General features: G+C 41.1%; 1 protein-coding gene across 2 annotated transcripts in view; it reads right to left on the bottom strand.

The window, feature by feature from the left end:
- The window catches only part of UST (uronyl 2-sulfotransferase), a 167845-nt gene that overhangs the window by 50982 nt on the left and 91533 nt on the right, over positions 1-25330 (bottom strand). For both annotated transcript variants that reach the window (XM_087777011.1, XM_087777012.1), the window contains exon 5: positions 11860-12013. In XM_087777011.1, the coding sequence (XP_087633137.1) occupies positions 11860-12013 (154 nt within the window). The remainder of the gene's footprint in view (positions 1-11859; positions 12014-25330) is intronic.

Below are 25330 nucleotides of genomic sequence, written 5' to 3'. Positions count from 1 at the left end.
ATGGGAAGGGAGGACACCTAACACAAGTCTGGAGCCTCCATACTAAAAAGTTCATTTAACTGAAGCTATTAGTGTGCTGATAACCTCATAACACAACTTACACCGTTGGGAAAAAAAAAATCTCTAAGAAAAAAACAAAACCAAAAACATCTGCAGCAATATCCTTTATGCCAAGATGGAAAATCTGATTTCTGGAATATCTGACACCTGAAGAGCACTCCTGTGGGAAAGCACACCAGCCACTTGCCAGGCAGGGCCAAACAACCGGAGAAAACATCCCAAATCCAGTTGCCAACAAAAACCTATGGCATTTGGTTGTTGTTTTGTAGAAACACAAATGAATATTTCTACTTCACAGGAGCATACCGAAGCAAACAGAGCAAGACTAGACAGCCAACACCTGTTTTTTGGGAAAACTATTCCCCAGTTCACATCTGTTCATTCTGTGATGAGACAGAAACAAAAACTAAATTTGCACCTCTGTGCTTCATTTCCACTACTGTGAAATAAAGGAAAGGTTCGTTCCTTTATTTGCATGTATTTAGTGGGTCAAGAATTATAGTTACTTTTATTTTTAAATGAAAAGAAAAAAAGAGACACTACTCAGCATGCAATGCGTTGTGTTCACAATATTGTGAATGTAAGACCCTTCCAATTTAAGTATCTTTCATTACATTTGCTTACTACTAACGCTACATAGGACATACATTTGCTACATACATTCAACAAAGGAGGATGGCGATACTTGACGCTGCAGGGAAACGGATGCATGTCCTTCTCCACTCCTGAGAGAGACAGAGAGGGCTGATCACAGCGGTGCACGGGGAGGTGGGCCTCGCGCAGGGGTGCACTCCCTGTCCCGACAGCTTCCAGTGTGACGCTCAGGGTAAAGGCTGTGTGCTCTAAAATAGAAAGCGTTGCTCTGAGAGGACAAGTGAGCCTCAACAGCGGCCACAGATGCCCTCAAATCTCACATGAAAAGATTTTTAATGTTGAATCAGACATTCCTGCTGTGACTGTTGCCATTAGTCCTTTTAACTCAAGTGGCCTTCCTATTTTTTGCCCCTTCCTCCATTTAACTAGAAAGATCTGAACAAATAGCAACACCACCCAGAAAACATTGTGATCCCTGCACTGAGGACTTGGATTTGAGGCTTCTCCTCCCATTCCCGCCAGCAGCTCCCCCTCTTCTCTCCTCCATCCAGTCCTCCAGCTCCTTCTTCTTCTTGGTCCTAAGTTCACATGATATCCTGATTTGAAAGATTACATTGTCAAACTAAGCAGGGCTGGCATCTTTTCCATGGTGCTCCAAGCTGTTCTTTGTTGAGAAGTCAAACCTTAAAGCCATGGTCTGACATTGTCCAAAGAAGCGGTACTGGACAGGGGTTTCCCCAGTAGAAGATCTACTGGTCACAGGCACTAGTATTTTCATTTAGCCTGGGCAGACGACAATATATCGGCTTTAGCATCTGAAAAACCTTGGCAGTGACTTTTCAGCACCACTGCCTGCTGGAAGGGTGCGTGCCGGGGCAGCTGAGACACTGTGCAGTCGCTGGGAAAGGCGGCGAGGCAAGAAGCTGTGGAGGCTTGGCAGGCTCTGCCCGGTGGGCTGGCTGGGAAGCGCCTCCCACCCCCCTGTGTGGACACACACCTCAGCTGTGTCCCCAGAGACACTCAGGCACCCCGCCTGCGCCCCGGCTCCAGGGACGTGAGCCTGGGTGCGGACGAGAAAGGAGCACCCTGTGCTCCAACAGGCCCCAGGGTCCATGGGAGCTGGCACCAGGACCAGGCACAGGATTTCACTCTGCAGCCTAGAATAAACCCTAGAGACTTCAGAAGATCCACGAGAAATAGGATAAACTAAGTCTTGAGTATGTCTGGGCACTGAATGTCCCTTTTTTCTGCAACACGCCGCATCTCCGCTTGCATGTGGTTTCAACATAAACTACTTCAGAATCTTAAAAAATACAGAATTCACAAGTGTGACGCAGTCATTCTGCAGTCAACAGAAGAGTCCACACCATCACCAAAAATTACACGATAGAATAATTTTTTTGACAACAAACACCTAAAGCCCAGGACAAACTTGGATGTTTTTATGAAAACATGGCTATCCTCACCGTGTGAGCCACGCACCACGGCCAGGCGGTTCTCCGAACCCCACCACCCTGAATTCTCCCTGCCATCCACCACCTGAGAGCTTCAGGTTTGCTTTAGCAAATAAGTTTGAGAGATCAGGATTTCAGTTTATTTCACTTCGCTGGCAGTGCTGACAGCCAGAAAACTTATGTATAAACCACAAAAAGGAAAGAGGAAGGAGAGTGACAGACAAGAAATAAAACAGGCTAATAAATCCAGTTTTATTCTCGCAGGTTGTCGGTTCCTGCAGGTTTTGACACCTACAGAGTGAAGCGAGTATCTGACTGCTTGAAATTACATTATCAGGACACAGCCTGAACAGGTTCAATGCATTGGCAGTAAGGGGATGGCTGCCTCTCTCTGCCCTTCCTCTGTCAAGAGGACTGAAAGGTCCTGCAGTTTCCTTCCCCATCACACTGCCCATAAAACAGTTTCCATTTAAGGTGGTTAGAGCATAAAGCAACCAGGAAAAGGAAACAGCTCTACTCCTAGCAAGGAGTGTGCTTAGGAGGGTATTTAGAAGGGTTTTCTAGGGAAGGCTACCACGATTTCATTAGACAAGACTTCAAAACCTTTTTTTAATTAAACATGAATACAATACCAAACATTTCAAAAAGTCAGACTTCTAAACACACACACACGCACACATATATGATTGCATCATATTTTTAAAACAGACTATTTGCTGGTCAATGCCCCATCTCTCTTATTTAGGCCATGTAAAAAATGTAACTTTAAAAAGATTAATTTTAAAATTTATACTAACAGAAATGGAAATTGGAGGCATTCTTCCATGATTTTCTTCTGGATGATAAAACATTGCCGTTCTAAAATCATTCTATTCCAGCTTAAGACAAATAAAATATCAATCAATAATTAGTTTTACTTGCTGACTACTAAAGACCACTCTCCAGCTTCACAATGCACAAAATGTTGGACTATGCACTGAAGATAACGTTCACATCACACACAGATTGTCTTGTTTCCATTCACCTGCAATGGTTACGTGCCAGCTAATTATTGTTAAGTCATCACATACTGGGAACCATTTAAGTGTTGTCTCCTTACATGTGTCTTCCTGTTGCTTTCACATTAACAAAATACACGAGAACTGAAAATGCGAATACTCAAATTGAGACTTACAAAAATTATCAAAACACCTGAAACTCATCCATACTGAAAGTATTGTACATCAAAACCAAGAGACTTCTACTTTCTGGAAAGCACGCACTGAAAAAATCTTTAAACCCACTATCTTCAGGATTTTCACATCTTCTGTTTTGGTACCTCTACTATTAGCAGTGCATAATGTAAAGCTGTGGTTGCATTTCATACTTTAAATGTATTTGCATCTTCGCTTTTTAAGATAAATTTGAGAATAGTCACGACAGTGTTAATAATTAAGAGCTTCAGTGCCAGCTTGGAAATTACAAAAATTCATTCTATCAGCAGAGCTGTAAGACAACAAAACCTTAGCCACTATGGCATAAACCCATGAACACTCAAAGTCAAGATACAATACATTCAACTGGAGATGTCTATAATGGTAACTATCTTATATAAATCACCTAGTAGTAGAATTCATTTGCAAGCATGTAATTACAAAGTTTGCTTTTGAGTTACCCAGAGCAGTCACTAATTTCAGAAAATCAGTATGGGCTATGAAGAACCTCTACCCCTTTTCTGGGTACCCCCAAGGCTCCGGCTATGTACTTATCAGAGATTTTCTGCTTAAGAGATCTTGCCTTGGTAATTAATAGCCCTGGAGGGCTACATATTTACTCTTTTTAAAGAGTGGCATAGAGTGGAGTAGAGTAGAATAGAGTTGAGTCGAGTAGAGTATTTCAGTTGGAAGGGACCTACAATGATCATCCAGTCCAACTGCCTGACCAATTCAGGGCTGACCAAAAGTTAAAGCATGTTATTAAAGGCATTGTCCAAATGCCTTTTAAACACTGACAGGCTTGGGGCATTGACCACCTCTCTAGGAAGCCTTTTCCAGTGTTTGACCACCCCCCTCTGTAAAGAAATGGTTCCTAAAATGTTTCCTTTTTGAACACATGTAAAATTCTGTTTTCAACAACAATGTCCAGCAAGGACTTCCATGGCTTAATTACATGTTGTCCGAACTATTGCATCGTTCTGCTCTTTCCTGGATCTGGCAACTGCCCTTTCCAGTGGGGATCTTCTAGGTCTCACACAGAAACAGCTCACAAGCACTAGCCCTTGACGCAACTTTTCCACGCCTCCTGCAAATTTTTCTTCTCATATCCTCTCCTTTGTTTACTTCTTCCTCATCTGAAGAGTCCTAATCTACTTAGTTATTCCTCGTATGGATATTATTCCACTCTTTAATCGTTGCTCCCACCAATTTGAGTATTTTCCAGTTCTTCCAAACTCATTGTGGGAATGGGTGGTCACAAATGTCAAATGAAAGAAGTCAAATACAGCCACACTACAGATTTATACACAATGGAGCTCTCTGTTTTGTTCTCTCTTGCTTTTGGATTTGCCTTTTTTTGAGTGCTACCGAGAACTGAGCTGATGCTGTGGTAGAACCATCCACCACACACACACAAGATCTCATTCCTGACTGGTAACAGAACCCATCGTTTTCTACGTGAAATAGGGATTATCCTCCCCGAAACCGCTTTCCCGCCTTCGCTGAAGGCAAGGCTGGCTTTTATCCCTGGGCTACACAAGAATGCTCCTTTCTGTTCTTGTTTCAATCTCCAAAAATACATCTCCTGAAAATATAACATGGACATACTCTCTTCTCTTATACAGTTTATATGGCCTTAGAAGGCCAGCATCAATATATCAGACTCGTTGTTCTGTGTTTGGGATTTTCCACTCTACAAACAACAGCCTCCTATAGAGAAGCTGGAGAAAACTCGTTCCCCAGGCTACCACAACACATAGAAACCAAAAAAGAACACAAAACGGAACACCAAGAGCTATCCTGTACTCATGCTCAGAAGGGCACAAATAACAAACTTGGCAAAATTGCCATAAAAATGAAGATTCATCATTCTTGATTTTTCTTAATACAGCTAGGTCCTTAAATAAAAGAACATAAATTACTATACATACAAATGTCTTAAATATCATACATGCTGCTTATTGGTGGTGGTAAGACCCTGTAATAATGTTAAGTTTAAGTAAGATTTGTGGGTACTTGGTGCTTAGGCCTCTTCTGCTACTTGGCTTCTAGTTTCTCGTGCAGTTTCTTAACATTTGCAACAGCCAGAAATTTTCAGACCAGTACAACATTGCATGAAAAAATACCTCACGTTTTTACATTCTGAAGCAAAATATTGTGGTTATCCTGTATCCTGCCTCCAGGAAAAGGAATGCAAGACAGAACGGTATCATTAAAATAAAAGCATGGTATTAATAAAATCCAGATCTTTTTATCTTTGCTGTTAATATAAGTATGTATTATGAATTACATACAAGATTTTAGTGCTGCAATCTTAACCAATGGTATATTGCTTATTTACTATGTGCAATCGACTCCGACTAGTAAATGAAAACAGATTAGGAAGGCACATTTTCTTGCTCTCGTATAATTGCATAGTGCTGCAATGTTTGGAATGCAAACTCCGCAGGGGAACATTAAAAAATACTGGTTTGTAAATTAAAGCCACTGAAAAGTAAACTTCAGCCATGAAAACATTTCCTTTAATATTACATTTTATAAGTTGTTTAATCAGTTCCTCCTCCAGCTGAGGTCTGAATTATCATTAACTTTGTGGTTCGATAAATTATTAATACAAAATGGGAGAATCTAAGGGAAAGACGGTGCTTTAGAGCATAGACAGCAGATGAAGAGTCACAAAAACGGGCCCGAAATTTTGCTGTGAGGAGTTAAGGCGGTAGAAGGGAACAGCTGGAGACTATTAAAAGCCCTCATTAGAGGGAAGAAGCAGCAAACTGTTCTAATTGGCTGCGCCGACAGGTGGCTGCGCTTCGGCAGCGCCCTCCCGGCCCCGGCCCCAGCGACGGGCGCTACGGTGGGATCCCACATCCAGACCTACAGCTGCAAAGCTGCCCTGCGGCTCAGGACACGCTGCCTTGTGGGGCGTCCCATGACCAGTTCAAACCATCGCAGCACCGACATGTAACGCAGGGAGCAAAAGGACTACTGTGTGTATGGGGGTAACCTAGGAAAAACACTGAGGGTGCATAAAATGTTTAGTCTCTCAACTACAGCTCTGAACCCAAGAACTGAAAAATGTACTTTTTTTATTTATATATTTAACTGCCTAATATCTGGTATGCACTGCACAGACATAAGCAAATCATTTTAACCTCTGCATGCCTCAGGTTTCCCATCTAAACAGTGTTAGCCAAGTTCACCGGACCCTCACCGAAAGTTGCAAGGTTCAACCAAGGAACGCGTGTGGCCCCTTGTGAGGTTCTCAGCAGAAAAATCCCATACAGAAAGGAACCCTCTACTCCCTCCGCCACCATACCTGCAGGCAGGCAACTCTCCTACTGCCTTTTTTTTATACAGAAGCACAGGCATGAGAGTGACAGTCAGGAGGGGGAGGCGTGGGCTCTGTACCATGGTCTCTCCTTTGGAGGACACGTCCCTGGCAGACTGAATAGCTTCAAGAAATATAACTAAAGTCATGAAGGAGAAAGTTCGATGTGTTACTATTGCTGAAAATTCACAATACATTTAGCCATGGTTAAATATTTTTATTACCCAGATAAAGGCAGGAACTAAGAGAGCTCGCTGCCATCAGAAAACCAATGCAATTGTTAAAAACATACTTTTCATTGTAGATAGAAATTTGCGGCTATAAGTAATGAAATTGCTTAAGGGTATTTAGTGAAAATTCTTATGTTAATGAAAAACAATGTAGCCATAAAAGGAAATTCTCAAAACTCAGGGAAAAAATTGTTCTATGGAGTTTAACCGTTCAGCTTTTTCTATAATTTTGTTTAAACTTTCTGAAATAACCTAAACAACATCGGTTTAAATATTCAGCAAGAAAAGCCAATCTTTGCCACAGGAGAGGTCCCTATTATTTTAAGAAACTTGAAAGTTCCCTGACGTCCTTTGAATTTTACTTCCCTCCTTTGCAGTAATCCTAACACACTTCTTACAAATATTTTAACATTTAATTTAAAAGACAAAAAGACAGATGCTCCTTTATGGGATTACTTGCATGAATACTCTTTAGCATAACTGAGCCTGAATATTGTTAGAATATTTTTATTTTTAGCTGAGAAAAGCACATTTATTTTCAGAGATGAAGTTGAAAGACTATGCTGAGCCTGACAGAGCTGCATTGCAAACTTAATCACTAATTATAATGAAAATCTGAAACGTCTTATAGGTAGATGACAAGTTCTTAATTTACTGAACAACCTTTTTTATACAAAACCTCTCTCTTCTGGCAAATTAGCTCGAAGATGTGAAGATCTTGCACTTGACTAAGTTAGGAGCCACGCTACTCATGAGCCTAGAGATCAGAACCACATATAACCAGATTTCCTGCAATTCAGCCAACAATACACAGCCCATGCCGCTTCACACGCTCATTCAGCCTTAGCGGTCTTAGATCAAAGTTTTAGGAAGTATTAAGGAAAGACGAAAAACCCATGTATACCTTTTATATTTGATGCCTCACGCTGCTGTTGTAGTAACTACTAGGTAATTACTAACAAACCTTCTGGAAAGGACAATTTTTAATTTTAAGCTTTCAAATATTTATGGTAGTCCCGCTTTTTATCAGGAGTGCTTCCTACCTTCTGCATTCTCAGGCCTTAAACTAAATCATCTGGTGCATATTTTTCTTTTGCTTGGTACCAGCAGCACTCACAGCTGCACTGATAAGGGGTTACTTGCTTTACTGAAGCGTATTTACTCTAAGAACTCTAGTTCAACCTGAAACACATTCACTATGATGGATTTAAGCTAACTTTTGTAAATTAATCTCATCTTACAAGGTAGGGCGACACTCACACAAGTGTGCTTGAGACTTGACCTGAGGTGCTCGCCACCGTTTCAGACCATTACCTCTCTGCCATATTCCACACTAATGCATTGCCGCTATTTATTTTGGGGAAGGCTGGCAGCGATCTCTGTAGGTCCCTGACAGTAACTCACTCCAGCAGAGAAAGTGCCAGGTCGGGGCAAGGAGCTGGCTGATCCGGGTGGAAAGTCTCACATTGCAGCAGCTGCCTCTGCCATATCTGACTCATGAATAAAGGGCTTGTTTTCTATCCTGGCTTTCAATTAAATTTTGGTAAACACAGACATTTACCGAAACATTTAAAACAATTTATCTGACTCTTGAATGAATGGTTGTTTTCTCTGGCACAGAGTCAAAGCCTGAAGCTCTATTCAGAGAAAATTTCAAACGATCAGCGAACAGTGGAAATTTCTGTCTCCGTTTCTGATCTTTGCCATGTCAGCAGTTCAGAGTTTCAAAGTTAAAAAGCAGCACCCAACATACTACAAGACTTCAAGGTTGGTTTTTTTTTCCCACTTCCCTTTTTTTCTTAAGGATCTGAACTGAGGGGAGGGAATGCCTCCATTAAGGATATCACAACCCGGTGGACAAGCAGGAGTTCATCGGATACAAAACCTGATCTTAAAATGCCCTTCCTCCCTTCAGAGCCTGCTTTACAGAGGTCCTGAGCTCCCACACTTTCACGCTGCAGTTTCTGAGAGGAAACGCAGACTGCCCTCAGCTTTTCAAGGGAGGAGGCCCAGTGTTGGCAGCTATTGACCAAGATGCCAAGATGGCCTGGAAAGGTTCCCAGTTGCCCAAGACACCTTCAAAAAGATGGGAAGCCAGACACATCATGGTTGAGAAAAGCACAATTAGCCCCTAATACCCCAGTTTCAAAAGATGTACACAACCTGTCTCTCCTGGTAAAACAGAGGAGTTACGTTTACAGCTTTTCCAGTCCATTTTCTAAGTCTATAACAGCTGCCAACACAAGGCTTCTCAGGCTCTTCAGCAATGAGCTCAATGTTGTGGAGCAATCAGCAGTTTTGTATTTTCCTAGCTGTTGATCTGAGGCATGATGGAAGAAGAAAAGTAAAAGCTTCTTGTATCCTCCCCCCAGCTTTCACATATCTGCTCACAGTCAGGCGCACCTCATCCCAAAAAACTTGGGTTTAATACTGTGATCAATATAGAAATTATTTAATATGCTAAATCTAAGCTTACCCTTTAAATAGTCCCCTGTAAAAAACCCAATGCTTTACGGTGAGTTTTCAATTAAAAAAAAAAAAAAAAAAAGAAGAAAAATAAATATTAGGGAAGAACTGCAAAAGGTATGAGGCCAGCAATCAGGCCAGCCATCAGTCGTGTGCTAAAGGGCTGCACTGGCTTATGCTCAGAGGTAAAACCATCTGCTTACTTTCTTCACAGCTAGATCAGGCAATTGATTTAGCAGATTTCTGAAGCTACCCTTCCACAAAATCCACTACCTGAGTTTTAAAATATATGCCAGCAGATTTCCTTGCACCACTGAGGAAAAGATTAAAATGCAGTCATGCAATACATTATGTAGTTGGATAGCACAAGTCTTAAAAATGCTTAACATTCGGAATGAGTGGCTTTTGTTAAAATGAATTTCACTGGTGGGTGGCCTATACGTTACTGTGACAGGAGGAACTGCCCTCTTTGAGCAGTGCAAGTGACAGCCAAAGCCTTCCAAGGAGGGATGGAGGACAGATTCCAAAAACATTTCCAGGCTTCTAACACTGAATTACCAACAGAGAAGACCAAAACGAAAAAGCAAAAATAGTTTTTATAAAGGATGCTGATGGTGCCTCAGGCCACCAAATTGCCTTTTGAGCAAAATGACTACTGACCTCAGATGGCGACTTTTTATTTCCTTTTCATTATTGCTTTTGTACTGATCTGTGGATGTGTACATATGTGTGTGCGTGCATATAAATAATTAATTTCTTAAAGAACATCCCAACGCAAATGAAAATGCAAGGTGATTTCTTTCTATTAGCTTTTAAATCAACACAAACAACAGGGATTAGATCTATTCATTTCAGTTCTGCTTGAAGCAAAATTTCACTGGCTGTACATATCACATCTTAAACTGCACAGGCGGTTCTGAATTAATACCAGCTTTTACAGAGTCAGTCAGTTGTGAGAGGTGCCAATCCCTGCACGTTCCACTTCAAATGAGAAGTAGAGGCACTCAGAGCAAAGTACAAACTGTATTGCTGATTTTTAACATTTTCAAAAAAGAAAACATGACAGCGCTAGCAAAACAATCATGCAGTAAAAAACCCAGCCCACATTCATTTCTGCAACCCCCCCTGTCCCACTCACGGACAAGGGAACAAAAGGCCATGCACACGGCATGCAAAGCTGTTGGGACTGCCTTCCACCTCTGCACGCCAGGAGGTCAAAACCTCCTCAGCTGACACAGGGACCTCTTTGGCATCTCTAGACTTATAGCAAATAAGAAACCCTTTGCAACGTTATTGAAATGAGTCTAGATCTGTATAGCAGATGTCATTAAAGTTTAAGGCTATACATAGTTACACTGATAACCCTCTCCTTCAATTATTCCTAATTTATAAGCTTATCTGTTCACAGGGCTTTGCATGACAAACAACAGTAGTAAAGTACAGAAGAAATCAACACAGCCCTGTCATACGGAAAAAAACCCAGCCCTCCTTGGATCCATCTGACCTCAGCTAGGACCGAAACGTGTTGTGTGGCAGTCGTTCAGAGCTGTGTTCTCTACAGCTCATCCACATCACGTCTTGTACTGTCCTGCCCCTCCAAAACATCATCAAAACATCCTCTCTCTTTGTTCTCCAGAAGACACAGCCGTCTCTTGTTTTGATTTTATGTCTGGCCTGCAACATCTCATAGCAGACCATCGAGCTCTCCTGTCACTGCTGTGTCGTTGAACCCTCTGCAGGTTCAAGTGTGGCTGAAGGCTGAGTCCAATCAAACTGGATCTCCATTATAGAGAGGGTAAGAACTAATTCCACCTTTCTGCCTTCTTAGGGAGGTGTTGGTGTGCACGCAAAGAGATCTGTAACAAACAAAGCGACCACCTCCCTAGCTTCTGTTTCTCATTCAGCATTTGTAGAACACCTACTGTCATGGGACCTTTGTGACAAAGGCTGACAGGCGTTATGACAGCTCAGCAGTTGCGCAAGATTAAAACTTATGAACAGCTTATCCAGTGTTATTGACACCTTCTTAATGCAAAAAAAAGGCAACAAAACCAAACCAAGAACTGAGACTGGAGCCCTGGTATAAAGAACACTGTGCACAACTTACCAGCAAGAACATTGGAGACTTGGGCTCACTGAATTGCTCCATTTCCCGGTTTTCCTCTGAGGCTGCACAGTTAGACATAGTTTCAATCTAAAAATCTGCCTGAATACTCACAGTGATAAATATGGGCAGAATTATTATGCCTAACCACTATACAGTGCAAATCCAACTCAGTGAAAGGATTGTAATTCAACGGTGGCAATCTGGGACTTGCTGTCAGCTTATACAAGAACAAACTGGATCACTGAATTCATCAGCAACGCTCTACATACTAAAGCTGACCAAACCAAGGTCCAGGCAAGACAAAGACGGGAAAAAACGCAAGACAGAAGATGCCTCAGTCTCCCATTTTTCAAGCATCCAGTCTGAACATCAGCATTATGTAATGATGCTGGGAAACCAGTAATCAGAGCCTTTCATTTAAACATACCAGATATCTTTCCTCCTGCCTCATGCTGGGGGTACGGATCATGTGATTCTGTTCTCCTCTCCAGTCTCCGAAACGTCGAAAAAAATAATTGGATAAAAATCGATTGACGGGATCTCTAATAATATTGATGTACACCGGCTGGTCTCCTCCAAACCTGGTGGGAAGAAAAATGGGTGAATCTCATCAGAAGGTTTCACATAGGCACACGTATCCACCTTTCACCTGAATGTTTTGAAATTACTCTCTGCAGAAGTTCAGAGCTTTTACAAGGCCAGGAGTGAAACTGAGAAGCTTAAAAGTAGTTACTAAAACTTTGTAAAAGCATGTAAGATCTTTTTAGGATGAATGGTAACTATGATATGACATTAAGCTACACGTGTACTACAAACAGTTTAGTTTAAGACCGTTTTTTTTCCACTGTGTCACTAGTTTTTCTTCCCGAGTTTTCGCCTTGCTGTTTTCAGATGAAGGATCTTCTGCAGCTGAATCTGAGGATGAGCATTTCTTCTTCTAAACACTCGCTTCCCATCTGGGAAGTCACGTCAGAGCAGGCACCGCCTAACACTAACTGCCATAAGGCAGCCTTGGATCACCTTCACCTGTATGGTAAGTGTGGTAATGTGCAGAGGATTTTGCAACATTCAAGCTTATTTCAAAAGGCTTCATTTGGATGAATTTGACAAATATGCGTGGTATTTCCATCTTTATATTTGCTGGAACTTGTGCAGATCTTCCTCCCCTCACCCCTAGCCTGCACCACCGGCTGGACTTGAGGTTATTTCGTGGTTATCCACTGCCTTATCCTTGTACTGCACTTCATGAAGATTATTTTAAAAGAAGTCAATATGAAAATTCCTGCTTCAAAAAAGAAATTAAGTATCAATTTCAAATACACACGAGTCCAAGGAAAAGGAAAAGGTAAAACCAGCTGTGACCGGGCTCTGCACAAAAGCAAAATGCAGCATAGGTACCTGCAATTTAGAGGTGAGAAGATAAACCAGAGTAACCTCATTAGCTTGACCTTACCCTCTTGTATGCCTCCTCCTGGTAGTTAATGACAAACATCTTCAGTTTAATAGGTGGGATACAAAAAGAGGAAAGGAGGAAAAGGGAGCTTAAGAAGGTCTGTGATTATACTGTATTTTCACAGCGTTAAAATATTGACTGCATATTTTACATCAACACACAGCATCAGGAGAACAGGCCTAACTGGAAGAAAAAAAGGAAAGCTGCTTACACTCTTCCATGGTCAAAACTGAAGAGTGGACATTTATGCTATGAAACAGACTTACGGACTACAAATGCTGTGAGATAAAGAACAAATCAAAACCTTTTTGGATTGAGAAGTTCATGGGATAAATTAAACTTGGAATTTGCCTGATCTAAGAACATGAATTATGTTTCTCCCTTCTGTTTCCCCAGTTTAGGAGAACAATCCTTACTTAAGCACTAGCTTATGCTTTATTTTTGGGAGCTTGAGGACATAGCCGTATTTAACTATTTCAATGCTGTTCTGATGATTTTCTGAGTCACAATTTATATATTTTCCTTTTAAATGTAAAATATTAGATTAGAAGAGAGAAAACTGAAGATACCCTTTAGATTAAAAAAATCCTCTCAGGTTTTCTTCACCTTTGTGTCAGGTGAATAACTGAATATGTATAATGAAAGATCAGGGCTCCTCATTAATATTAAAGAGCCAGCAAAATTGTTTAAAAATATGAATTCTAGCAAAAGACAAGAGAAAAATCCCATACAGTTTCAACTTGATTTTTATTCTGCATGATTCCCCAGACCACTAAATACAGTCTGCAAAGGCTTGTCTCGTGAATAACTATGCATATCAGTAATCTCATCGACCTCAGTGTTGCAGGATCACTGCCATAATTTGAAATTGCACAGACAGCATAAAACTTTAAAACAATCCAATTAAGAAGGCAGATGCTCCTTGCTTCCTGATTAGCGCATAGCCCGGGTTTGGACACGGGTGTGCAAGGGAAGTATCCCGAATTCAGAACCTTGAATTCTTCTCTGAGCTTGTCTTTGCTGCTTTTTGTCTTTATACAGAAATAAAACGTACATTTAAAAAAGGCATTGCTGCAAATACCATAGGACAATGAGGGCATTAAGCTTTGACAGTATTTATTCAAATAGAAAGCTTTTGGTGAATGCCATGGCTGGGAGCCATGAAAACTAAATTTTTAAAGTGAAATTGCTGGCAAGAACAGGTTGCACCTCAATTACTGAACACATTATCTTCCTGCTGCTTGATGCAGATCAGCAATAATCTAAAGACAGAAGGGAGTGGAGAAGAGCAAAGAAAAGGGGACACAATGAAGACAGCAAGAAGTGATGACAGCAGCAGCAAGTTGTCTTAAGATAGAGACAGAAAGATTACAAGATTCAGAGAAGCAAGAAAGCAGGGATATCCTGCCTGGGTTTTGTAGACGATGCTAAGCCTAAATGCTCCTCAAAAGAGAGAAAAATCAAAAGCAGGCAGCTATTAGTTGTCTAGATGGAAATATTGAACACATACTGTCTTTTCTGAAGTAAAAGGAGGGGTTGGATTGCATACCCAACCCACCGAAGTGTCAGAGCCCGTCCTTTTGCTGGTAAGGTCACGTCCCTGAACACATGAACTGTAAATTCGGTACCAACAGCTCTGAGAGAAGAGGCACATGCAAGCTGGTCCGTCCCAAGAGGACAGCTGAGATGGGAGGTCACTCTTTCACAAAGAGCTACAGAGGAACTTCTCATTTCTGAAATGGAGACTGTCGTGTCCCTGTCCACCCCCGCCCCAAACACAGGACAACTTGAATTTCTGATTTCCTACAGACTGTAACCAGCCTGGTCTACAGCCAGCTGCAGTTGCCCCACCAAGCAACAAGCAGGGAATTTTTAGAAAAATTAAGTCTGTTCTGGCTCTTATTCAAATCTGCATTTTTTTTAAAACATAGTTTATAATACTTCAAATTCCAACCATTTGTTTCTATGGACTGTACTGAGACTTTTTTAATGGAAGCTAAGCAGCACTCACATGGCATAAAAAATCCTACTGGTTAAAAATCAGTAACAAGCTATTTAGAGGGAAAAAAAGGGGAAATCAATGCTCCATTTGTTCAAGTATGTTCTGCATATTTTTAGGTACGTATCAATCACAACATATTAAATATTACTTAGCTCCCCAGAGTGAAACTTTTCAAATTAACACCACCCACGTGAAAATGCTCTTGCAAACAATAACATATTGTGCTCTCATTATACACCATGTCACCTTATTTATACTCAAATGCCTATTGTGAAGGATTCAAAAAGGGACACAATCATATTTTTCTAGGCCTACGCAGAAGACTTATCTTCTCTTAGTGTGATCAAGACTGGATCCTGCATGATAAAGGTACCTGATCATTCTCATGCCCAGCAGCACATCACTGCTACGGGGTAGAGTGGGCCACGACACCACCACTCCAGCAGAGGACTGCAAATGTATACACCAATCTTCTGCAGTGCTTTTCCTGTACTGTACTTCTCCTGATTTATTTAGTATATATTATTAAATCCCATTAGTTTTAACTGCTCTGTTGTGACAGGTATAATTTTGGAGTCCCCATCAAAATAACTAGCATATGTGCAGGCTTCAATCAATGATACTTAGGTTCATTAATAATAAATTCATCAATAAATTTTTAATAAAAGGGAAAAAAAAGGCCTGAAAAGTATGCCAGATGTTGCAAGTCTGCCCCTTAGAAGAATGTCTCTGATGAATTCCAATTTTATTATTTACATGAGCAAAATCTTTGTTCAAAACCATTTACAAACCCCTTCTGGGTTTAAAAAAAAACCAAACAACCCAACAACAACAAAAAAATAAAAGAAACAAAAAAATTCAACCGAAGTGATTTCCTTGGCTGTAAAATGGAGGATCTCTCAGCTCCTATTATTTTTCATTTCAATTATTTTAAGAAAGGTTAAAAATAAAGGGAGTCCTGTCACATCACTTCAGGAGGTTGCTGCATTCTGTCCAGCACAAAACTTTTCACAAGCAGGCTTCTTCATCCCTGCAGGCAAACCACATTCCTCAAGGAAAAGACGACTCCTAACCTATTCTTTATAAGAACTTTGGCTGCCTCTTACTCTTTTAATGTAAAATGTCTCCCCTTAAACAAATGAGTTGGTTGCTAGAAGTTCAATATAACAGAAGCAAACGAGAGCTGACAGTCACCTACTATTAATAGGGACAGACATATTGTGTCCTTCTTAGAAATGAAGCACAATTTCTTTTTACAGCCTCATACAATGGAGAATCACGCGCTGAGAGCACAATTGCCCAGCAAGCTTTACACATCAATTATGTTACAGCTCCATTACCTGCTCTGCATCACAGCTTCATGGGGAGATCACGTAAAAGCACTAACGTACAACTTTCACCTTTTTAGGACTTAAATAAGATGCAGTTACATCAAAATCTATCTTCTGAAAAAGGTATCTTGAAATGAAAAGTTGTTATAACAACTTGTATTAGCATGCACTTGTGGCAAAGCAACCCTGTTCTGCACACAAGGCAGCAGGCACCTCTGGGATGCCCCAAGGACCCTCCTCAAGGATGAGCTGCTACGTTTTCTGCAAAGGTTCCCAGAGGAGCGGGCTGAGGTTCTACCTGCCTTGGACTACATGGTATTGCCAGCCTCCAAAATTAAGGAGTTTATCTTCTTGCTTTTGTCTGTAGTGTCTCACTTCCAGCTTTTGTGCCTTCACCCTACACTGTGGCCATGTTTTCAAGCTTTTCTTTGGAATTAGGAGGTTAAAAGGAAAGCGAGTTGAGATAAATCTTTACATTCCAAAACTGCGTCCCTGGATGGGCTGGCTTTGAATGGGAGGGGGCTGTGTGTGCGTATGCAAAATGCCCAGTGGTTCAAGGTTAACAGTAAAATAGTGCGAACTGGCAACGCTCCACTCATTAATTACCGTTTCTGGAGCTGTGATTTCAATAGCAGAAATTTCACCTTCTCAAGTGATGTGTCTGGGTAACGCCATTGTAAAAATCATAACGGAGTCCTCTGGGAATTGGTTAGTAAACTGCCTCAGACTAGTGAATGGCTAAAAGATTACAATATAAAGCCTTGTATTTCTCTGTTTCACTATCCTGTAAATCTCCCAGAATATTTTATGTTATATTTCTGTCAGTCTTCCATTCATGCATGCTAAAAAATGTTTGTTTTGTTTTTTTTTTCCCTATGCCTTTCATTATGCTGAGGATATCAAAGTAGTTTAAAATATAAATTCATAATGAACACCACCAACACTGATATAAATCCTGCCGGGGTCTGTATAGCATCCCCAACTCAAGTAAAGGCAACACTTGAGAAGGAAATACTAATTGGGTTTTCATTTATGCAATGCAAAGTTATAGCTGGAAACAAGTAAGAGAGAAAACACTAAGTCTCCACAAAACACTAACAGCAGCTATAGTCAAACTCTGCATTATTTAAAAGTACTCAATTCCGGATACCTTGTATTCAAGACTTCCCAAAGGTCTGGCTCAGGATCTCTCTGGACCTCTGATTAACATTTCATTATAAATCAGAGATGCAAATGTTGCACATTATTCAGAGGAACATAAAAACTAATTAAAAATTATTACAATAAATTCCCAGCAAATAGTAGAAGAGCTGACACAGCTTTTTGGAAAGTATTAAATCAACAAACATGGTGTGTAGAAAAGATACATCTTCAAAATTGGATGAGACCACAGATTTGGCTGAGATAGTTATGTTCACATAAAATCCTGGGGCTTGACTTCTTACGTAGGTTGTAATGCAAAGGATGTTGCAATGCACTTGGCACTGCATATTCAGCTTCTCATATGAACACATTTACCAAGGGTGTCATGGGTGATTCCAGCTGTCCTGTGGAAATGGCTGTCGCAGAGAGCGCTACTCAAGATAATGCTGAGAACGTCCATATGGAAATAGAAATACAGTAAATTGGGTATAATAAAACCAGCACTGTAACCTGGCAGTATATATCATGTATACAATGTATAGAATATAAAAATCAGTGTAACTGAAATTGAAAACATGGCTGCCTTGTCCCAGATGTAAAATTCTACATAATCACTGTCAAATAGGGAGCTGTGGATATCATGATGCTTGCGGCTTTGAATCTACAGTTTAACATGATAATCCATGATTCAGAAAATAAGTGCAAAACTACCGATAACATTTTCAGACAACAAAGTTGCAAAAGGAGAGAACAATGAAGGGAGCGGTTTGCTGGTAAAGAGCCACTTGAGCCCCAGGACAAGCAAGACATAAGCAAATGTCATGCACTGTAATATGGCAAATAAAACCCGAAGCATCTAGAACCAGAAGCAGAGGACACTCACAGGGAAGGAGCAGTTCTGGCAAGGACTTGCATGCCTCCACAGATTATCAGCAGCACATGAGACCTTAGAGGCCAGAATAATCCTAGCTTCCCTTGTCCTGAGAAGCGGGAGCAGAGAGGAGCAAAGACCTGGCACAGCACTGATGTGACCATTAACAGAGTCCATTTTAAGCAAAGCATACACAAAGTTCATGGCAAAGTCACAAGAAGGATGAAAAAAATGCCTTGCAATGGAAAAATGTCAAGAAACTGAAAACCTTCAGCTTGAAAAGAAAATGAGAAGGGGAAAAAAATTACAGAGAAGGCTGAGAGGTGACTGCACCACAGTGTGTAAGAAATTACACATGAAAGCTTACATAGGGGAAAAAATTGATAAAAGGCGTCTTTACATAGTGGGCAAATGTACTCTGAGATCCAAGGAAAAGGAGTCAATTGGATTTCTCAGAAAAATTAAGAAGAAAAATAATTCACCATTTACAATCCGAGAGAAAAATTCAGTATTGGAAGCATTTGCCAGGGGCGGCAGATTCTTCATTACTGGTGGTTTTGAATCAAGACTTAAATTTCCTTCCTGAAAGATAAAGGTTTTAGGTTCAAACCTAAATAGTCTGTATCATGGCATTACACTAGGGTGACAAAGACTAGAAATGACCTCTAAAGGTCATCTAGTCCATCCCCCCTGCAAATAGCAGGGACATCTTCAACCAGATCAGGTTGCTTAGAGCTCCATCCAGCCTGTCCTTGAACGTTTCCAACGATGGGGCATCTACCACCTCTCTGGGCAACCCGTTCCAGTGTTTCCCCACCCTTATTGTGAAATTTTTTTTCCTTATATCTAGTCTAAATCTACCCTCTTTTAGTTTAAAACCATTACCCCTTGTCCTGTCGCAGCAGGCCTTGCTAAAAGGGCTGTCCCCATCTTTCTTGTAGGCCTCCTTTAGGTACTGGAAGGCTGCAGTAAAGTCTCCCCCCAGCCTTCTCTTCTCCAGGCTGGACAACCCCAGCTCTTTCAGCCTTTCCTCATAGCAGAGGTGCTCCATCCCTCTGATCATTTTTGTGGCCCTCCTCTGGACCCGCTCCAACAGGTCCTTGTCCTTCCTGTGCTGAGGGCCCCAGAGCTGGATGCAGTGCTCCAGGTGGGGTCTCACCAGAGCAGAGTAGAGGGGCAGAATCACCTCCCTCGACCTGCTGGCCACGCTTCTTTTGATGTGGCCCAGGATACATTTGGCCTTCTGGGCTGCGAGAGCACAGGAAGAAGACAGGATCAGCAAAGCAATTGCCACTACCAGCTCCAAAATCCTCAAGTACGATCTATTCTGTTGCTTCACTGTCCTTGTTATTCAAGCCTTTTCCTAAATGTCTGATCTAGAACTCTGTCGATGCAATTTAACTTCTGCTATCATTACTCATAAAAAACCATATAGTAGTACCTTTATCTCTGCAGAACCTTTTAAATATTCAAAATTCAAAAGTGTTATCACAGTCCCCTCTTTCCCAGTCTTCTCTACATTTTTTTCTTTCTCTGCCCTTTCAATCTTTCCTCACATGTCACTTTTTTACATCTCTGATCATTCTCTTTATCCTCATTTGGACTCTTTTGGAGTAACCAACTTCTTTCTTAATTTAAGTTACTCCTGAACTGATAATATAATCTATAGTGTGAATGTGAGTATAGAAACCAAACAACAGTAGAAAAAGGATAATTTAGGTGTCATTCCTGATCCCACCTTCAGTAACTAAATTTCAAGCAACCATCTCCATTCTGAGAATATCGTATTAGCAGCTGAATGAAAGCTAAAAAGTCTGTTATGCGAAGAACACAGTAAATCTACGGAAATAAATTTTAAATCAGATAATTTTAAAATCTGTGGAAAAACTCACCATAGAGCAATGTTTTTTAAAAAAATAACCCACCAAAAAACCCTTAGACCATACGAAGGTAAAACTGCACATTAGATTTGTGCTTAGCCTTCCACCAAGTCACAGTTAAAAAACATCACTACACACTCACATCGTTAAAAAAATGTAGTATAAAAAAGGAAAAAAGATGTAGAAGGGATTACAGTACCATGTGGCCATTCATGAAATGTGTACTTTACAAGGCAGACCTCACATGACGGTAGAAAGTGTTTCATGATGTGTTAGCAAAAAGTATAGATTATAATGAACACACATAAAGACACAGTGTTAAGGCCATGCACATAAGTTTAGCTGACATTTCCCTACTTTTAAGAGCTTACCCAGAGGGTAATAATTTTTTTGTTACCATATTTTTAATGACATTTCCTAGGTGTGTAGGGTTTTTTTTTAAAGGAGAAAAAATGCACAATATGAAACTACTTTAGTAGATAATCTTAGGCTGCAATCATTGTTTCAAGATGTTGATTCAAGGAGGCATTCAAAGAGCCCAATCCCTCCCACCGCCGAGCTGTACAGAATCAGTGCGAGCTGACTGAACTACTGCTGTTCACACAAAGTATACCTGCGTTTGCATTCAAAGGGTCAGGGACGTTCAGCATCTTGTTATGCCAGCTCCATGCATTTGCCCAGCACACTATTTTCAAAAGCTAGTGGAGCATGGTTAAAATGCATAATAGGCATGTTCTGCAAAACATCTACGCTCTGTGTGGTATTACTTGTTCCAGAGAAAGGGAGAAACAAGAATCCTCAAGTTATTAATAAATCTGACTGCTGTGACAAATATCCCATGACTCTGTTTTAAGTCAATGAAAACAGCACCACAGAATCACCCTGGTTTTACCGACCTCTTACCCGTCTATGAAAAAAATTCAACAGTGAACTTTTATTTCCAAATCAATGGACCAAAGACACATACACAGGTTAACTCATGGCAAAGCGAGATATTTATTTGCCATAAAAAAAACCTGTAAATGCATCATCCGACCCTTACAAATGATCAACAAGCTAACATGCAAGGCTTTCAAACACCACGCTGTCAGCACAGAGTGTGCTCCTGCTTTCAAACACGCAGCTTATTTGCATGACATATAGTCAAGCTAATTCTTCAAGATTTACCTCTTTTTTGTTTGTTGGGTACAGACACATTTTGCAGAGCCCAAGAACAGGGAATGCTGTAATGTCAAAGTGCTGTGTTAAACTCTAATTTTTAGATCTGCTTCTACGTGAGAAAAACCCCAAACTGATGAATAACAAAAAAAAAATGAACAATATTCAGAAGCTAAGTTTAGTTTGGGGCTTATCCAGACTGAACCTCTCTTTGTCTATCTCTGCCTTCATACAGCATGTGGTTTATTGCTATCCATAATTCAGAATTCAGGTCAGAGTTGAAGGAAAGTGTCCAAACTGATCAGCACTGCTGCATGTGACACTGTCTGCCGCTACAGCAGCCTGATTTACTCATTTTTATTAGTTAGTGTTGGTCATTGTGTCTGTTTAAAAGAGTAATATAGAAAAACAAAAAAGCCAGTAATGCTGATATAGACTGTCTACCAAAAATTACTTTTTCAAGAAAAACAAGAACTTTACACATTAACTCTGCTAAAGAACGACAGAAACCCAGAAATATTTCTTATGTCAATTCCAGGGACTAAAGATAAGTATGTTCCCAAGCAGAGGACCCAACAGATCTTTCTCTCCACCCCAAAACCTGCCCCCCTCCCCCCCCCCCCCCCATCCCTCATGCACCAAGCAAGAGGGACACGGCAGAGCTGGGGCTGGCATTCAAGCATGGCACAGGGAAGTGGCTGCTGGCTGTGGCTCAGCAGAAGGTCCAGCGGCTCTGTTTTGCTTGGCTTTCCCTTCAGCAGGTGTACCTGCAGTGGTGTGGTTGTCTCCGAGTCTTCTACTGGCCTTCCAAATTTGGTGTGAAACTGGCCGACGGGTTCAGAAATTATTTAGGAATTGGGCGTGGGTGGAAACCAGAAAGACGTACAGAACAGTTGTAACTGCTATATGAGTCTTATTTCCTTAGAAAATTATGCTAAAAGGAAAGTGTTGTCCCCTCCCCTCGAGCACGTGCACACAGATGCACACACCACAGATATTAAAACTGCAGCTGAAAGGAAGAAGAGGGCAGCAGCCTGACAGCGCAGAAAGGATGACTCTTCACATACTAATGCTGGGTGGTAATTCATCCTGGCTTCGAACAAATAAGATATACTGAACTGCATTATGAGGGCTAATTAAAATGTAAGATTAAATTGAGTCCATGCTTTATCTCTGCTTCTCCTTGCCACATCACAGAAAATTTTAAAGTGGATCATTCCCTGGTGGCCTATAACTACCACAGAAAATAAAGAACTCATGGCTCCAGTGAGACATGAAAAAGCCTGTTTCTCTCTCTGGGTGGTCTTTTAAATGTTTCTGCCTCCTATGACTTTACCCTGACCTAAACAACCAGCCTTTCAGCAAACAAAAGTCACTTACCAGTCACTGAAAGAGGCACATCTTTAGGTTTTTACACATTCCCCTGTGACGTTCATTTACCCTGAGACAGGAGAGCTTCCCAACTCTGCTTGAAACGGGGTCCGTAAGTGCGTGCTCTGAAGGCAACAATTCTGTGTCGGAGGGAGGAAAGCTGCCTTCCCATGTCCAAAATGAGAGTTGCGCAATCCTCCCCATCCTGGACTCATCTTGACCCAAAGCCGTGGCCTCACCACCCCATCTGCGTTCCCGCAAACATTCCTTCTGCTTCTCTGAAATCTGTGACACTTGGAGCACACACTGTGCATCTTCAGTAGCTGCCCAAAGACTGTTATAGTTACTTAATTCAGCAGAAGATTACCAAGAGGTCAAGCAGGGCTTTTCCACAAACTTGAAGCTTCTTCCTGCTTCATTTTTTGTCAGACTAAATAAATAGATGACAAGTGGCATTTACGATAAAGCACAACAAACAACCTGCAGCTATCCTGAAACAGCTTTTTGTCTCTCTGCAGGTTATTTAACTGTACTGCTTGGATCTACCAATAACACCTGCAATCTCAGAAAATGTATCAGCATATAAATCTTTACCTGCTTACAGTACAGACATGCTTTAATATTTGCTTTTGATTAACATTTCGGATGCTTTTCCCAGCAACATTAGTATATAAACTTCAATTCAGAAAGAGACAAAAAAATTGTCAGTATTTTTACTAATTTAATGGCTCCCACAATTCTTTTTAAATACATGCAGCATTGACTTTGAAAAGGAAGTGGAATATGACAAAGATAAATGATAGCTGTCATCCTGGTCCTGCAATGTGCCCTTCTCAGGCACACATCTCTGCGTGGAGGCAAGCCTCCTGAATCCCTGAGAGAATTGACGTGAGGAAGAAAGTTCTTTGTTTTTTCTTTTTTTTTAACATAGGCCAACAAATCTCAGTATTCTGAGAGTACACACAAATATCAAAGGAGATTTTCTTTTTCTCTTTTTTTTTTTCCCCAAAGAAGTTCCTACTTCACAACATCCGCTGCAGTAGGACAGCAGCTAGTAACTTTGCATGCTTCACGCTGCTCCTTTTTTCCCCCTTGGTTAACACATTTCAGAATAAGGAATGAAGACCATTTCTACAGAATGGGAAATGGCAGCCTGGTAAACAGCAGCTAGGAAAGGATCTAGGAAACACACCAGAAAACCAACTCTCCCTGAAAGCCCAGATTGCTCTGGCGCAACTGTAGCTTTAGAAGGTATAAGCATGGCAACTGCAAAGAGGTTTTTTTTTCTACCATATATAGCATTAGTGAAGCTGATGCAAGTCCAGAGTCCAGTTTTGATGCTTACACTTAATACAGACTATGGAACTACTGGAGACATTTGGTGAAACACTGGAACGGGTTTCCCAGAGAGGTGGTAGATGCCCCGTCCTTGGAAACATTCAAGGACAGGCTGGATGGGGCTCTGAGCAACCTGATCCCGTTGAAGATGTTCCTGCCCATTGCAGGGGGGTTGGACTAGAAGACCTTTAAAGGTCCCTTCCATCCCAAAGCATTCTATGATGATTCAGAGAAGAGTCACAGAGTTATTAAATGGATGAGGAAAACACCCACTGGCAAGAGGTTTGAGATCAAAAGGAAGAATGAAAAGTGTTTGGAGGTGGCAGCAGCAGATAGATGCACGGGGAGAAACACCAGGGAAGAAAAAAAGCATTTCAGTCAATAAGAAGCAAAAGCCAGAGAACTTCACATCAGAAATTAGCCACAATAATTTGACAGTTAAGCTGACAGACAACTGGAACCAAGTGCCCAAGGAAGCGGCAGAGGTGGTGTAACTCGATGCCTTCAAAAGCAGCCTGGATGCTTTCATGGAAGACTTCGGAGAAATATATTGTTTTTCCAATCAAGAGCAAGAAAATCCCATGCTGGGCTAGCCCCAGTAGCAACACCCAGTATGACACCAAAAAGCATCTAAACGTTCACCTCCGTGTATAAGACCATTTCCAAGTAGGGTTATTAGAAGAAAGCCAGGTATGGAGAGGTCAGTCCAGCATTTAGGATGAAAAGAGCAGGACGACGACCACAGAGCCATAATGAAACGCCTCACCCAGGAATCACAAGTAAAGGAGAATTCAATAAACAGCACCACCTTCCCCAAAAGAAATGGTCCTTAAATGAACTGGATGGAGTGGCCACCCTCCTGAGGCACTGGGTCGTCTCCTAAAGCTAGCCCTAGCTTCATGGAAGAGACTGGGAACAGAAGCTGCAAACCACTGAGAATAAAGCTTTTCTTGTGACCAGCACTATGTAGAATTTCACTCACATTAAAGAAGACCAACAAGCCAAGTTTTTTTATCTTCTGTTTGAAGCTGCAATTAATTAGATTTACATCTGTAAAAATTCACATAAGATTTGCTTTAACGCATCCTTTTAAGATTTGCCTTTTTGTCTGCCTCTTTCCACTACTTCGGATTGAGAAAAGATAGTACTGAACTAAAAAAAATGAAGATGTAGGAGAGTAAATGAGGATTCATTTACTCAGCTGAACCAGCAGGCACTCTTAAAACACTCTTCAAAAATGAGGGGAAAACCTCCCTGGCAAGCATTCAGGTCAGGATCAGATTTTCAGGTTTTCAGACCTTTGAAACATGCAGGGGCTCAAATTCACTACTGAAGGCTTAGCTCACTTCCA

Source organism: Nipponia nippon, unplaced genomic scaffold (assembly GCF_047370975.1).
Source record: "Nipponia nippon isolate SJK-2023a ecotype South Korea unplaced genomic scaffold, ASM4737097v1 scaffold_4, whole genome shotgun sequence".
Taxonomy (NCBI): domain Eukaryota; kingdom Metazoa; phylum Chordata; class Aves; order Pelecaniformes; family Threskiornithidae; genus Nipponia; species Nipponia nippon.
This window is presented reverse-complemented; position numbering and strand designations above follow the sequence as displayed.